The 14859-nt window shown below is 39.0% G+C and overlaps 1 protein-coding gene across 3 annotated transcripts in view; it reads left to right on the top strand.

Moving 5' to 3' along the window:
- Window positions 1-14859, top strand: part of RARB (retinoic acid receptor beta) — a 90881-nt gene that overhangs the window by 38108 nt on the left and 37914 nt on the right. For all 3 annotated transcript variants that reach the window (XM_063303906.1, XM_063303907.1, XM_063303908.1), the window contains one exon: window positions 7704-7845. In XM_063303906.1, the coding sequence (XP_063159976.1) occupies window positions 7704-7845 (142 nt within the window). The remainder of the gene's footprint in view (window positions 1-7703; window positions 7846-14859) is intronic.

Genomic DNA, 14859 nt, shown 5'->3' on the forward strand with positions numbered 1-14859 from the left:
GCAACTTTAAGATGTGTGGACTTAACTCCCAGAATTCCTCAGCCAGCATTGGCCTACACCATGGCCAAACTGAAGGCAAAGTGTATTTACTTCTCACTTACTGCACTGATGTGCTAATTTAGGGTAACTGATCCCTTTGAGGGAAAAGTGAACAAAAGAGATCTCCCGCTGGCTGCTGTGACCAATTTATACATTTTGTCAATATTGTTACTCAGATTTGCCAGAATCTTGATTTCTCTTGGACAGAGTCTTTGGTGATCACCAGAGCATTTTGGCCTAGGAGCTCTGAGAAAGTGGATAGGGTGTTCTCTAGGTTATCCACTGCCACTTGCAGGCTTGACCCTTGCCCATTGTGGTTTCTTCATGGGGCCAGGGGTTTTATAACCATTTGGATCTGGGAGATTGGCAGTAATTCTCTGTCTGGGTGGATTTTGCCAGCATCTTTTAAAGAAGTAATAGTGTACCCCATCCTGAAGAGACCCTTCTTAATACTGGGGATCTTAGATAACACCCGGTCTCTAGCGTTCCAGTTTGTGGAGAGGTTGTTCAGACGGTGGTGATGGATCACCTAGAATAGACCTAGATGAAGCAGATTATCTGGATCTTTTTAGCCAGGTTCAGGCTATGGGACCAAGACAACATTGGTCAGTCTCCTTGCTGATGTCTGTCAGGATGTGGAGGAGGGAGTGTAGTTCTTCTGCTCCTCTTAGATTTGTTAGCAGCCTTTGACACCATTGACCATGGTATCTTACTAGACTGCCTTAATAGGTTTGGGGTTGGAGGCACTGTTTTGCAGTGGATCTGCTCCTTCCTCAGTGAGCTGCTATAGCACAGTGACCTCTGCTTTGTGGAGTTCCACAGGGTTGGTCCTCTTTCCCCTGCTCTTTAGTATCTATATGAAGTCTCTGGATCAGGTTATCTAACAGTTCAATGTCATCAATATGTGGATGACACTCAACTTTATATCACCACCGTGGGCTGTAGGAGAGATGATGTTCACATTCTTTCCCAGTGCTTGTAGGCTTTCAGAGTCTGAATGGGACAGAACAGGCTGAAGCTGAATCCAGACAAAAGAGGGTTACTGTTTGTCCATAAAGATTCTCTATCAACACCAGTGTTATCTCTGGATATGCAAGCACTCTCCCTGAAGTAGTAAGTTTGCATCTTGAGTGTCCTTCTAAATTTGCAGCTCAGTTGCTCTTATGCAACAGGTAGAGGCCATGGCTAAAGAGGTATTTGCCCAGCTTCAGCTGATAAACCAGTTGTAACCTTAGCTGGCACAAAAGGATGGAGTTACATAAATCATGTCATTATCACCTGGTCAGACTACTGCATTGACTACTGCAATGCACTTTACATGGGACTGCCTTTAAAAATTATTCAGAAGATGCAGTTAGCCTAGACCAGTGTTTTCAAACTTGGCAACTTTAAAATGTGTGGACTTCAACTCCCAGAATTCCCCAGCCAGCATCACATTTCTGTAAATGGATTAGGAGTGAAGGATCATAGATAAGGAGAACTTTTAAAGTAACTCCTTGAATGCTTGAAGACTCAAGTGCGTAGTTTTGTTAAACATGTCTCACAATAAGAAGATGTCTTTGTTTCACTTCTCTTGTTTCATCTGCATTTCAATGGACTATGCTTACAAATCTTACAATATGGTTCTTCAACTTTTTCAGAAAACAAAATTCAGTTAGTTTTGAGTATGCGTTTTAAGTATTTTAGAATGGGCAACTGCACCCAAATACTTGAAAACTTTTTTTCCATACATTTGGAAAATGTAAACTTAATGCATAGGAAGTCTTTCAGTGGGTTGGGGTTAATAATTTGGGAGTGTGGAATGGAAATACAATAATAACCAGAAAAAAGAGCAGCTACATTAATGGTTTGGGAAAGTGTCATTCTCTAGTAAGAAATATTGGGCATAATTAATTCTTGCTCCTGGGAGGTCAGCTTAGGGCACTCATTATTGCCTTAATTGGTGGTATAAATCGTGAGGCTGTGGAGGAGGAACAACTGAAGTTAGTTTAACAGTGGATGGCCTTTTGGATAACTGTGAGTTTGTTGAAGTGCAGTCAGAGATTGTGACAGTTCATGAGTTCAGTGGGTTAGAGGTCCAGCCCTACCTAATTTAGGATAGAGTGCCCTGAATATATATTTTTAAAATGGCAATAATTCATTCTGTATTTGACATTCAATAATGTAAAAGAACTCAGTTCTTCTCTGATCAGAAGAACTTTTCTCCTGTTACTCATACTAAATTATTTCAGCAAAATTTCTGCCTGGATTTTCCAAAAGGCTAACTTATTTTATGGGTATTATAAACAGAGAGATGAGTGAATGTTGGCAGTTTTTAACCTTATTTCCTCTTAAGTTTTCTAAACAACCTTCCCCATCTAGTCTGCAGCCGCAGAAGTTCATACTGGTCTCCTACCTAAATAGCAGCCAGCAATGACCCTGCTTGGCCTTTTCAAGATCAGCTCCCCAAGTATTACATGGTGTGACTTAGCAAGTATTAGCCCTGCTGAATTTAGACAGAGCTTCATCTTCCTGGGCCTCCATGTTTGACAGTTTTATCAGGTTAATCTAAATGGGCCTTGTCTAAGCACAGTGCTTTGAAAAAGGGTGCCTGGAGTATGTGTGTATCCTTTGTACTAATATCTTAAAAGGGCATATTATATGACATTTGAATTAGCTTTCGTTTTTGGGTAAATGCAGAGAAGTCGATTTGGAAGCCCTTTTATATATGCAAAAGCTGATACTTAAGTTAATGAAAGCTGGTTGAATGAGCTGGTCCCATAAAAGTGCTGAGCTGGCACTGGACCATTTTTTGTTTCCGGTGCTTAATGTGTAACTAGTTTGCAAATTCAATTGTCCCCTTGTAATTTGTTTGCCTTCGTCAGTAGGAGGTATGCCACATAGTAACTAGGCAATATCATCCATTCTGATGATTTTAAAAGAAGCATACTGTGCCAAGCCAGGGCATTTTCCTTTTGAGAAGGCAATGGTTTGGAGTAGGAGTAGATGTGTCCGCAATTGTCAGTAATAAGATGTGCTGGTATAGATGCCTTTCATGTTAGATAACAAGGCAGCACATTCCAAAAGATTTATGTTGGTTTAAATACCTTTGAATTTTGAGCAAGGAACCATTTGGTCTACTATCATAGAGGAGGTGATACAATGACTGCCTTTGTATCCAGATGGCATTCGAAAGTCCTTTGTGATGCTGGTTATTAAATCTGTTCAGATCTTCTTGAAGCAACCTATCTCTGAACTAAACTCTTTCATGTTTGACATAGTAATAGACAAGCATTACAAAAGTAAATAGCAAGAAGTTTGGCCTTTTTTTCTCTCCTTTTGTTTCTTTCTTATTCTTTTTTCTTTCTTTTTTCTTTGTTGGCATTATGTTAAAGTAATATTGTCTAGATGTGATACTCTGGCTTTAAATAATGAACCTAGTAACTGGCTTTATTTGTTCCTGGGTACATGTGGTTTCACATACCGTTCTCCACTTTCGATGGGGCGGATAAAGTATCAACACAATTAAATGTGAAAAATAATCTGTCTGCTTTACCAATGGTGAATGCTCAGAGAACACACGTTGATACAGTGGATTCTGAATTATTTATACTAGGTGTTTTTCCTCCCGTTGCAATCTGTAAATGAGGACATCTAAAGCAACATGGCTAAGATGATACTCTACCCAAATACTTTAAGAGAAGTTATTGAGGACGGAGCGGAATGGAGAGAGGGGAGCATGTATTTTGTTCTGGAGAATTTTGAATTGTAGTGATGGGGGGGGGCAAGGAAGAAAAGGAAAAGTAACATATATACATAAGAATATGTATTTTATGAAAGTAATTTTTTTTGCCAGAAGTGGGCTGCTCCATCATTCTTTGTCTATTCACTAAATTAAAATTGAAGTATCCAAATTCCTTCTATGAATTGTTAATGCACATGGCATGCTCAGACAAAGCATTCTCACTGTTTATTTCTCTTCTGCAAGCCTGCTTCAAATGGCAAGTAAAGCACATGCAGTTTGGAACATACTGCTTTCTGAACATATGATATTTTGTCTGGCAAGGGTAATATCTTTCCTGCTTATTTTTGTCACTGACACTCTCATGCTCCTATCACAGAGGATTTATGCGGGTACTGAAATGCCCATTAACACTAATGAGAATTGTTCATGTAAATTCCTTATGCCTCACAGGCATAATACGTTCCCTTGTAAGAATACTCAGTGCTAATAAATAGAGTGAAATGTGGGCAAATGAATTCTTGAAAAAATAACTTAGATCACTCATACCCTGCTGGCTATTAATTTGAATTCACTACATTACTATTGTTACTGTTATTGCAGATAATAAATTATGTATCGCATCTTAGGACATGTATAGTTTTCTCAGAGAGAAATGCCAAATATACAAGACAAGTTTTAAGCCTGTGCTATAAAAAAAATACTTTTCAAGAAAGATGGGCCTGAATTTAGTCTATATTCTGTTCATATGTGGAGGGTGGAAATATCTTTTCCCTTCTGTGTTTTGGACTGGAGGATTAGGCATCCTTTATATCAGGGATTAGGGACTCTTTGGCCTGAATTACAGTTCCTAGCAGTCCCAGTGAGTATGACCAATGGTGAGGGATTCTACAAGGTGTAGCTAGTGACATTTGGAGTCCATAAGTTCCAAACTCCTGGTATACTCACTCAAGGAATTCCTAAATACATGGAGAGAAGTATTCTGGCAAATGCAATATTCCCAATGCCATGTTTTCTTTGTAATATTAGTCTAGAAGTGGGAGCACATTTCCAGGAAAAGCTTAGTTCATTAGATATATGGATTATCTCCTACTAGCTAATTCTCTTTCATGCCCTTTCTCTACATTTCCCCCAGTTCTTCTAGTCTACTCTGTCCTAGTAGTCTCTAAGACCTGCAAAATGTCTGTATTGTGGTGGACAACCTTTGTGGGTTGTGAGAAGTAATTTTGGGGAAAATGCCAAGATGGGGTGGGGGTGGGGATAAGGTATCTCTGTTCTTTACTCATGTGTAAGCATGTATTGATGCATTCCTGTTCTCTTCCTGTAAATGAGAGGGGCCTTCTCATGTTCTTTCTTCAGCAGTTGTAATAGGACCCTTGGGTTAAAAGGATTGCCTAGGTCTGGTAGCATAACAGGACAACTGTCAAACAGGTGACCTATAAATACAAGTCAAATGGGTAGAGTGTCCCTCCTCATATTGCGGGTTTTGTTTCTTTCATTCTGTGGATTGAGTGGCTCATTTTTTAAAAAATGCATTATTCTTTCATTAACCTATCATGCCAGCATCAGCATTAACTTTGATCCAGAGAGCCTTTTGTACAGAATGGAAGTTCTTCTGTCCATGCAGTACGTTGTCTCTAATTTATGTTAATTATTTGTCTCCCTTTGTTCTAGCTGCAGCCCCCATAATCATGGTATATCTCTTTCTAGAGGAACTTCCAACTTTCAGGAGCTTTCTGGAAAGCCCAGTTCCAGAAGCTGAAATTTGTCTGGTAATTTGCATTCAGATAGTGGTGGTTATTCAGGACTAAATCCAAGGGGTTATTCATAATTTTTGCACATCATTTTCCATGCATAAAAACTGACTAATTTATAACTGGCACCAGAATAGTCTCCTTCATCACACCTGGAAGAAACAGGCTCAGTTAAGAGTTGCATTACATATATAGATATGTTTCCTATGCTGTGCCAGAGTAACAACAAGACTATTTGCCAATAATTCTCCAGGTCAAGAAAAAGTTGAGAATCCATGTGCAGGTAGTCCTCACTTAACAACCATTTGTTTAATGATGGTTCAGACTTAAAACGGTGCTGGAAAAACTGACTTATGACCAGTCCTCACACTTATGACCATCGCAGTGTCCCATTGCATGATCACAATTTGGGGATTTGGCAACTGGTTCACATTTGTGACCATTGCTGTATCCCATGGTCTCATGATCTCCATTTTGACCTTCCTGGCCGGCTTCTGGCAAGCAAAATCAATGGGGATCTGCATGATTCACTTAACAACCACATGGTTCGCTTAACGCCTGTGTGATTTGTTTAACAACCGCTGCAAAAAAGGTCGTTAAACCAGGTTGGATTCACTTAATGACCACTTTGCTTAGCAACTGAAATTCCAGTCCCAATTGGGGTTGTTAAGCGAGGACTATCTGTATACTTCATTATGTTTTATTATACTGTTTGACATCTGTCTAACACTCTGGTTGATACATCTTCGGTGTGATAAATATTTTTTCTAATTTCACTGATGCATACTTACAGGTTAATGATCTAAAAATCCCAGAATCCAATCCATTATATTACATCATGGTTTAGTGTAGCTGCATGTTAAGTCCTATGAAGACAGAGTGAAGAATTGGGTATATTTAGCCTTCAGAAAAGATGATGATGGAGAATACAGTAGCAACTTCAAATAACTGAAGGAGCCTCACATATAAGTAGTGGTGACCGATTCCGCTTGAATATTGAGATAGAGCAGTTCAGTGCTTGAACTGATAGGTAGATAAAGGCTAGACTTCCTTGAATATGTTCAAACAGATGACTAAGGATATTTTAATTTGAATTCCTTCAATGAGGGGAATGACCAGATCCAACTCTGTGATATTATGTATGTATGTCTGTATGAATGTATGTATTCATTTATTCATTCATTCATTCTATTGATGCCCACTGCATTAAGGATCTCTTAGTGGTCTCCATGATGAAAATACTTACTGGATATAATATCTGTGGGGTTTTTTTTTAAGTCAATCAAGAAAATCCATTTTTTTAAAATGTATTTGTCAGATTCATCCCAACTTTCATTCAGGTGCTCAAGGGGTGTACTTAGCATTCCCTCCACCCATTTCCTGCACAACAACACTATGAGATACATTGGACTGAATGAGTGTCTGGCACAAACTCACCTGATAGGCTTCCATGATTGCAAGTGGACTTTTACCTGAGTCTTCCCAGTGCCAGTCCAACAGCTTAACTACTGTACTACACCCATATATTATTGAATCCTGTCCATCATAGCATTACCTACATATCATGCCATTCCTTTTTGAAGTGAGCAGCAATATACAATGTGCAGAAAAGGACTGAGAAGTAATAAATGCAAGAAATTAAGAAAGTTGAACCAAATCTACTGTACACCAACACAGTATGTATATTAACTACACCTCTCTATACCTTTCAATCTTTGCTTCTGCTGTGTCCATACACTGCTTCATACATGATCTTCTGTACTCTATGTTTCTCACCTCTTTCTGTTTGAGGATCTTACCAACTGCATTAGCTACTCAGTCTTCCCCTTCTTCTTGAACCATTCATTTGTCTTTCACTTACTGCTTTATGATTTGATAGCAAAACTATTCTAGAAGATGTCGTTTTACTTTATTTCCTTCAGTCAAATGGTCTTTCCTCCACTATGTTGATACAAAACTATTTTCTAGACCATTGTCCTCTGTTTGCTGGCTGCCTGTTTTAGGTATTAGATGCTATTGCTTATTTTAACTAAACAGTATTTTCTATGGTTGAATGTTGAATATTTTTAAAAGCTTGAAGGTTATCAAATTTATTGTGATGTTGTGACTCCTTCTGTCATTTCACAGAACAATTTGCAAGATAATAACAATTTTCACTTCATTCGTTTTTCTTTTCTGCTTGATTGCAGGGTTTTTTCCGCAGGAGCATTCAGAAGAACATGGTTTATACATGTCACCGAGATAAGAACTGTGTTATTAATAAAGTCACCAGGAATCGCTGCCAGTACTGCAGACTACAGAAGTGCTTTGAAGTGGGAATGTCCAAAGAATGTAAGTTAATTGTAGAAATGGTATCGTTTGCTTTATCTTTCTGTCTGTTCAGATCATAGTGACGGTCACGGGAATCTGCTATTTAATTGGACTAGTTGAGATCAGATGTTGGAGTAGAAACACCAAATGTCTCTTTTATCATAAGGCTATGGCATACATTTTGTTGGAGGTTCCTACAGAGGATTGGGGTAGCTTGAATTCTTCCAGTTATAGCACTTCTCAGTTGCTAGTCAGTACCTTGTTACTAGGACCTTTAGAGTGTTGTCGTTCAAGTATTTAAAGATTCTTGAAAGAGGTGAGAAGTTTAGAGAAAAGAAGACTATGTATGAAGCAGTGAATAGATACAGTAGAATTACATACACATGCAAAAACTCCAAAAGCTAGTTTCATTTGTGAAAGAAGAATATTTGGCAATCAACAAAAAATGGAAAAGAAACTTTGAAAGGCATCTCTTAGGTAATAACAGAATAAGTGCAAAATGAGGATAGATAATGCTAAAAAAGGGTGACTGTTAGCAAAAGATTTATTTATTTTATTTATTATAACCTGGGAAGTTCACAATAAAAACAATTTAAAATTTCAATAAAATCATAAATACAACCAATAATCAGTCAGCATAAAATGCAGCAAAGTCCAAGCCACAGCGGATCTAATTCAAACCATAAGGAAATAAAACCGATCCCTGCAGAACTAGGGAATCAACCAGCCCCAAGAATGGCTCTTCCCCTCCCCACTCCAGGCAAGGCAACAAAACCAGGTCTTCAGCTGTTTTCTGAAGTCCAGGAGGGAGAGGGCTAACCTCACTTCTGGGGGAAGGAATTTCCAAAGGGCGGGAGCTGTTGCAGAGAAGACCTGCCTCCTGGACCCCGCCAGATGGAATTCTCTTACAGACAGGGTCCACAACATGCCCTCTCTGCATGATCAGGTGGGACGGGCTGATGCAGCGGGGGTGAGACGGTCCCGTAGGTAACCTGGACCCATGCCATGTAGGACTTTAAAGGTGATAACCAACACCTTGAATTGGACCCAGAAGCAAACTGGTAACCAATGCAACTCACTCAGTAAAGGTGTTACGTGTGCTGATCTTGGAGCATCACTGTTCGCACGGCTGCATTTTGGACCAACTGAAGCTTCCGGATACTCTTCAAGGGTAGCACCATGTAGAGCGTGTTACAGTAGTCTATATGGGAGATGACCAGGGCATGAGTGACCATTCAAAGGGCCTCTCACTCCAGGAAGGGGCGTAACTGACGCACAACATGAAGTTGTGCAAAGGGCCTTCTGGCCACGACTGCCACCTGCTCTTTGAGCAGGAGTCATAGGTCCAAGAGGACCCCCAAGTTCTGCACCGAGTCTGTCTGGGGCAGTGCAACCCCATCCAGAACTAAAGATGGCAAATTCCTAGGAGCTGAGGTGCCGTTAACCCACAGCCACTCCGTCTTACCAGGGTTCAGCTGAAGCCTGTTGTTCCCCATCCAGACCCCAACAGCCCCCAGGCACCTGGAAAGGGCAGATGGTCAAACAAGAGCTTGTGGGAGGTGAGTCTTCACAAGTTATCTAAGTGGCCTTTGATGTTGCTGCAGGATAAAAAAATGTATCCACTATATTTTTTCACCTTGAATTAGAGTTACTTGATAGTTTCAGCAGTGCAGGAAAATCACAGACATTGGTAATTGGATCTTTCTTACAGCAAATGCAACATTCCCATGTCAACCCAGTAGAATCAGAAAGCAACTATAAAATAAGAGGGAGATGTCAATATGTCTGAATAAATCCTAAGGTTTGTTGAAATAGAAAAAAACTTTGTAACAGTCAACACACTAAAACAAAAGACAAACTGCCTTGTGAGAACTGAGCATGTTCCATGGCCCCCAGGAATCCTGGAGCTGAGTGGATGGTAGAAAAGAATCATGGAACATTAAGGAGACAGTGAAGAAATAAAATTGGTTTGTTTTAGTATTGTAGTAATACAGAGAAAGATATTGCTAGCTAGAAAATGATGGCATAGCAAGAGGTTGATAGCATGGTACCACATTTTGCTTTGGGCCCTTTTGTTTATATATTTATCAAATAACTAATATTTGCACAATTTATGGATTTCAGAAAATAACCTTCCTAAGCCTGACCTTCTCTACTTTCAGCAGGATAGATAGTGAACATTAAATAATTAATTGCATTTTAATTTCTCTTCCAACTGCCTACTCTTAAGCCTATATTTTTCTACCCTGACAATAAGAAATAAGATTTCTAACCAAACTGTGACTTATACCAGAAGACTAACGTAAGCATCAGTCTTTCTTCAATTACAGTGGAACCTGTCAGTTAAAATTCAGTGCTTAGTTGTGAAAGCAAAACAGACAACAAACTCTGTTTTGTGTTTACAAGCATTAGCCACAAAGGGAATCTGAAAAGTAAGATGCTCTGAGTGAAATAAGATATTTCTTGCACCTGCCATAAGAAACAATGTTTTTAGAGCAGGCATATAATCATTCTCCATATAAATTAGTTATTCGGTTCTTAAGAATCTCACAACAGAATTTTGGATTGTGGATGTCAGTTTCATTGGCAATTTTTCAGTGATGAGAATTGGCAAGAAACAGAATAATGTTATAGTTAACACAATCTGTGTAAGAGATAAGAGTAACATAATATTTGGCTATGATAAGAAATACAACATGAGGTTATAAATGACACTACTGTAATACTATGCCTGCTTACCATGGAAGAAGCTTCACTGAACACAGTAGAACTTACTGTCAAGTGAAAATATGTAAGATTGTATTATTAGTTCCCTTGGACCATGGCAATCCAGGCTTTTTGAGTTTCCGTCCCAAATCCCAAGCCATGCATTTCATTCTATATATAATAGCAAATTACCCATTTCACAGGGAAAACTGAGAAGACAAATCTATGACACTCAGAAAGAAATCACTTACATAAGAAACAGAATAGAAGACAGAGATAGGACTGCAATTTTCACCAGAGTCCTCTGGTGAAAATTTTCACAGTAGTAAAACTGGAGATGTCTACAGAATTTTCTCTTGAAAAATACAAACAGGCAGGCAGAACAGTCCACATCCCTAATAAGCAACCATACTTGCTAAAAACGTGGAAAATGTTCCTAAATAGCTTCCAGGTCAGATGGAGCTTTTCTGCAGGCTGAATTAGGGCTGCAAACTCAAATGCCTGTTTAAAGTGGGGTTAAACTTTGGTAACTTTAGATAAAGCAAGATTAAGGATCTAGGCAAGTTAGGTTTCTGACCTTTGTTGGGTTACTAACCACAGTTTATGAAACTGTAAAGATGAAATGGGTTAGGGAGCAAAACTGGAAGTGATGCTTTTAGTATCCTTGTAACCTCACAAATGAATTAAAGGGTTCTTTGAACCCAAAGCTTGCTACAGCTCATGCATGTAATGCTAAATATATAGGTAGTCCTCGTTTAGTGACCACAATTGGGACCGGCAACTTGGTCATTAAGTGAAGAAGTCATGAAGTGAAACATGATTTTATGATCTTACTTCAGCTTTCCTTTGCTTTAGAAACCTATAAAGGTCATAAATACGAGGACTGGTCACAGAGTTACTTTTACATCACTGTCATATCTGCGAACAGTTGCTAAACAAGGCAGCCGCTAAACGAGGACTACCTGTAGTGTTATGTCTGCATTGGCCAATGCTTTTTCTTTAGAAGCAGCTTTATTCCTGATTGAAAAGCTTTGACATTGAATCTGTTTTTTTGAAAACTATATATTTCTTGAGCTAAGTGCATTTACTGGAGGTTTGTGTGCATATGTGGGTGTGTGTGTACATTCTGCTACTGGAGTGCCTGATTTGTTACGAACACAAATGTTATTCACAGCACAGATGCTACCAACATGGGAAAAAACCAGTATTCAGAAGGCCATATAGGAAAACAAGCCAACCCAGCTTAGCCAGAAACCAGTGGAAAAATTAATAATAGTGGACAACTAAAATAGCAACCAAAATGCCTACTCAGAGGACACAGGAAGAATAAGTACCCAACCTGCATGGTGTGAAATTCTCTGTGTATCTGTTACTGCTGGGTCTGTGGATGTCTTACAAGCAAAGCACACACATCCCTACGGCTAAATGGTACTCTTTTAGGAAGTTCCAGCAGAAAGCAGCTTTGTATGCAAATCTAAGACCCACTCCCTGCCACTCATATGATTTTAAAGGCAGCAGTGAATACATATTATGGCTGCAAAGAACCAGAGAGCTATTTATTTTACTATTTAATGTTTTATTTTCAAGTTCTGGAATAGTGAAATGCAATTAACCCCAAGATTTGTAGAGAATAGTTACACTCTTTGAACATATCCCAGAACCTTTTTGTTCTGCTTTTTCCCTCCTTCCTCTGCAGAGTTATTAACATAGATTTTAAAAATCTTTTGATTAGTATCTTCCGGATTGAATTTAAATAAGGACTATAATATATGGGGAGGGAAAAAACCCAAACCAATCAAGTGGCCCTCATTCCACAAGCACCTTCACATGTAGCATAAGAAGCTTGCTTGTATGCTGTTATCCCCCCACCCCCACATACACACTTTTGACAAAGTATGTTCTTCGTCATAGTTGCTTACAAGAACCAAAAAACTCAACAGATTGGGCTTTTCTTGGCCTGGAGTTCCAGGGCAGACAATAATCCCTTGTGTAGGGCTTCAGTACATTGAAAATCAACAATGCTAGTCCACCTTTGACATCACTGTCTGGTAAAATTCAGTGCCTTATGCCATCCAAATGCCTGCTCACTGATACCAGTGTTTGCAGAGGAGGATCCTTTGCCTGTACTGTACATGCAAAGTCTCCACACACTGACCTTTTGAATGGTGATGTATAAATTCAGAGAGCCAAAGGAAAAAATGCAAAGCATGTAAGGTGCATCAATTTCTTCTCTCATTTGTCCCGTATGATTCAATCAATGTCTAGCACAAGAGCTCTTAGTTATATGACAAGGACAAGCATGCCCTACATCACCCTTTCTCCACATTTGAATGGCAATCATCATATTTGGAAGGTGCCTAGTCCAGGATGTGGCTTGAAGATTCTTGAAATAGAATAGATCAAATAGATCAATTTGAATTTGGATTTCTTATTGACTTTCCTGAGATTAAACACCACTCCACTGCATTCAGTGCTATCTATGATCATCTTTTGGTCCCCTCTCTCAGTTTTGCTCTGCCTTTCTACTTAAAGCATTTAAAACTTAAGAGCAGTTATTTAGCGTACATTACTAATAACAGGATTAAATCCATGCTTCATAATGATGATTGTGTGACAGCATCAATTATTCTAAGATCATCTAATGGGCTTCCTTCCAATGCTATGTATAGCCAATGGAATCTTCTGTAAGTCATTTTATTTTAGAAAATTGAATCAGGTAAGGAAGAAAAGACTGAATGTTGTTCCTCATATAGTATATAAACTGCTGCACTCAGTAGAAATTAACTAAGGTTGGGCAATATGATACCTTTTAGATTCTCTTCAGTCTCAGTCCCTGGCCGTGATATTCCAGACTATATCGAGAGGGCAGTAGGTTGCTCCCCTCTGTAATAAACAGAATGCTACCAGGTTGTACCTGTATGGAGGCATCGTTGCAGATGTCTGCCAGTGAATTTGCAGAATGGTATCCGAGAGAGCCTTGCTCCACTGTGTATGGCAAAAAGGTTTCCATACTTTTCCAGATGGCATTTGACTGCTGGATAGCTGTCAGTGAAGGAAACGGGGGAAAACAGATAACCCTTTCAGTGGAATCGAGAAGAGGACTATTCTGAATTTTGAATGGCTACTGTATAGAACCTTTTTCTTAGATAAAGTGCTGAAGTTCCAGAAAAGGGCAGGAACGCTTCCTGTTCAGGTGTGGAATAGCCTTGTTATCAATTTTTCATGGCAAACACAGTATGAAACTCATTGTAGCAAAAACACTAACATTGCATAGGACGTTTTTAGCAGAAACTTAACTATCTCTGTTGCCTACCGGGATAGATATGTGTGTGTGTTTCCTTGTGGGACCAGGCAGCATAAGGGAGTTGCAAGTAGGAAGCTTACATGTAGGCTGATTCCCCATCTTCAGCTGGACTATATTAAGTTTTTCTCTCTAATTTATAAGTGTGGTGAAGAGCTTTTCACTATACTCTGTACTATAGACTATACTGGTGACAGACCTTTCACTGCTATTTTGCTACAGTCTCTATTTTGTCAGGTTTTGTGCCAACTTGTGTGCTGCTTGCCCAGGTTTGTTTTGGATAGATCAACGTTTCATTCCTTTCTTTACAGTGATACGTATCTTACATCTGCTGATGTTATTCCTTCCTGATGATTATCAGTAAAAACATCTCCCTTGGAGTTGAGCTCAACTTCCCAGAGACAGCAGTGTAGCTTTCTTGGCAACAATATGGAAATAGTTTACCATTGATTTCTTCCAGGGTTTTTCTTTTTTTACTCTCATATCTAGGGATATTCTAGTGCTTAGTTCCTTGAGATCAGCCAAGGTTGACTAGATGCTGACACTTATCCAGGTGATAATTATCAGGGTCATGTCAAATGGATCAATGCGCTGCTAACTAAAATTCTTTTTCTAAAAGCTGCTGTTGAATCAGGAAGAACCAAGTAATTTAATACAGAATATTCACATTATTGTATGCAGATAAAATCAGAAATTAACCAAAACAAGGGAAAGCTAGTAGATAAACAGAAAAGAGGTAGGCAGTCTAAGGTCCAATTTGATATCTTTACTTTATGCCACTGACTATATTCTGTTCTTCAGTTCTGTACAGCTGTTTTAATTGTAATATGTGTCCCTCAAATACCTAGAATCTATATTATGTTCACCAAGTTCCTGAAGAAGTCCTCAGTGAATTCCTTTTGTATTCAGCAAATGATAGAACCAGAATACTTGAAAAAGGCAATCAGGCCATCAGGTCCAACCCTATACAGGGTTGAAATCCAAACGAGATCATTCCCAGTATCATGAGAGAACTCCTTCCACTGGCT

Source organism: Candoia aspera, chromosome 4, assembly GCF_035149785.1.
Source record: "Candoia aspera isolate rCanAsp1 chromosome 4, rCanAsp1.hap2, whole genome shotgun sequence".
In the NCBI taxonomy this organism is placed as follows: Eukaryota; Metazoa; Chordata; class Lepidosauria; order Squamata; family Boidae; genus Candoia; species Candoia aspera.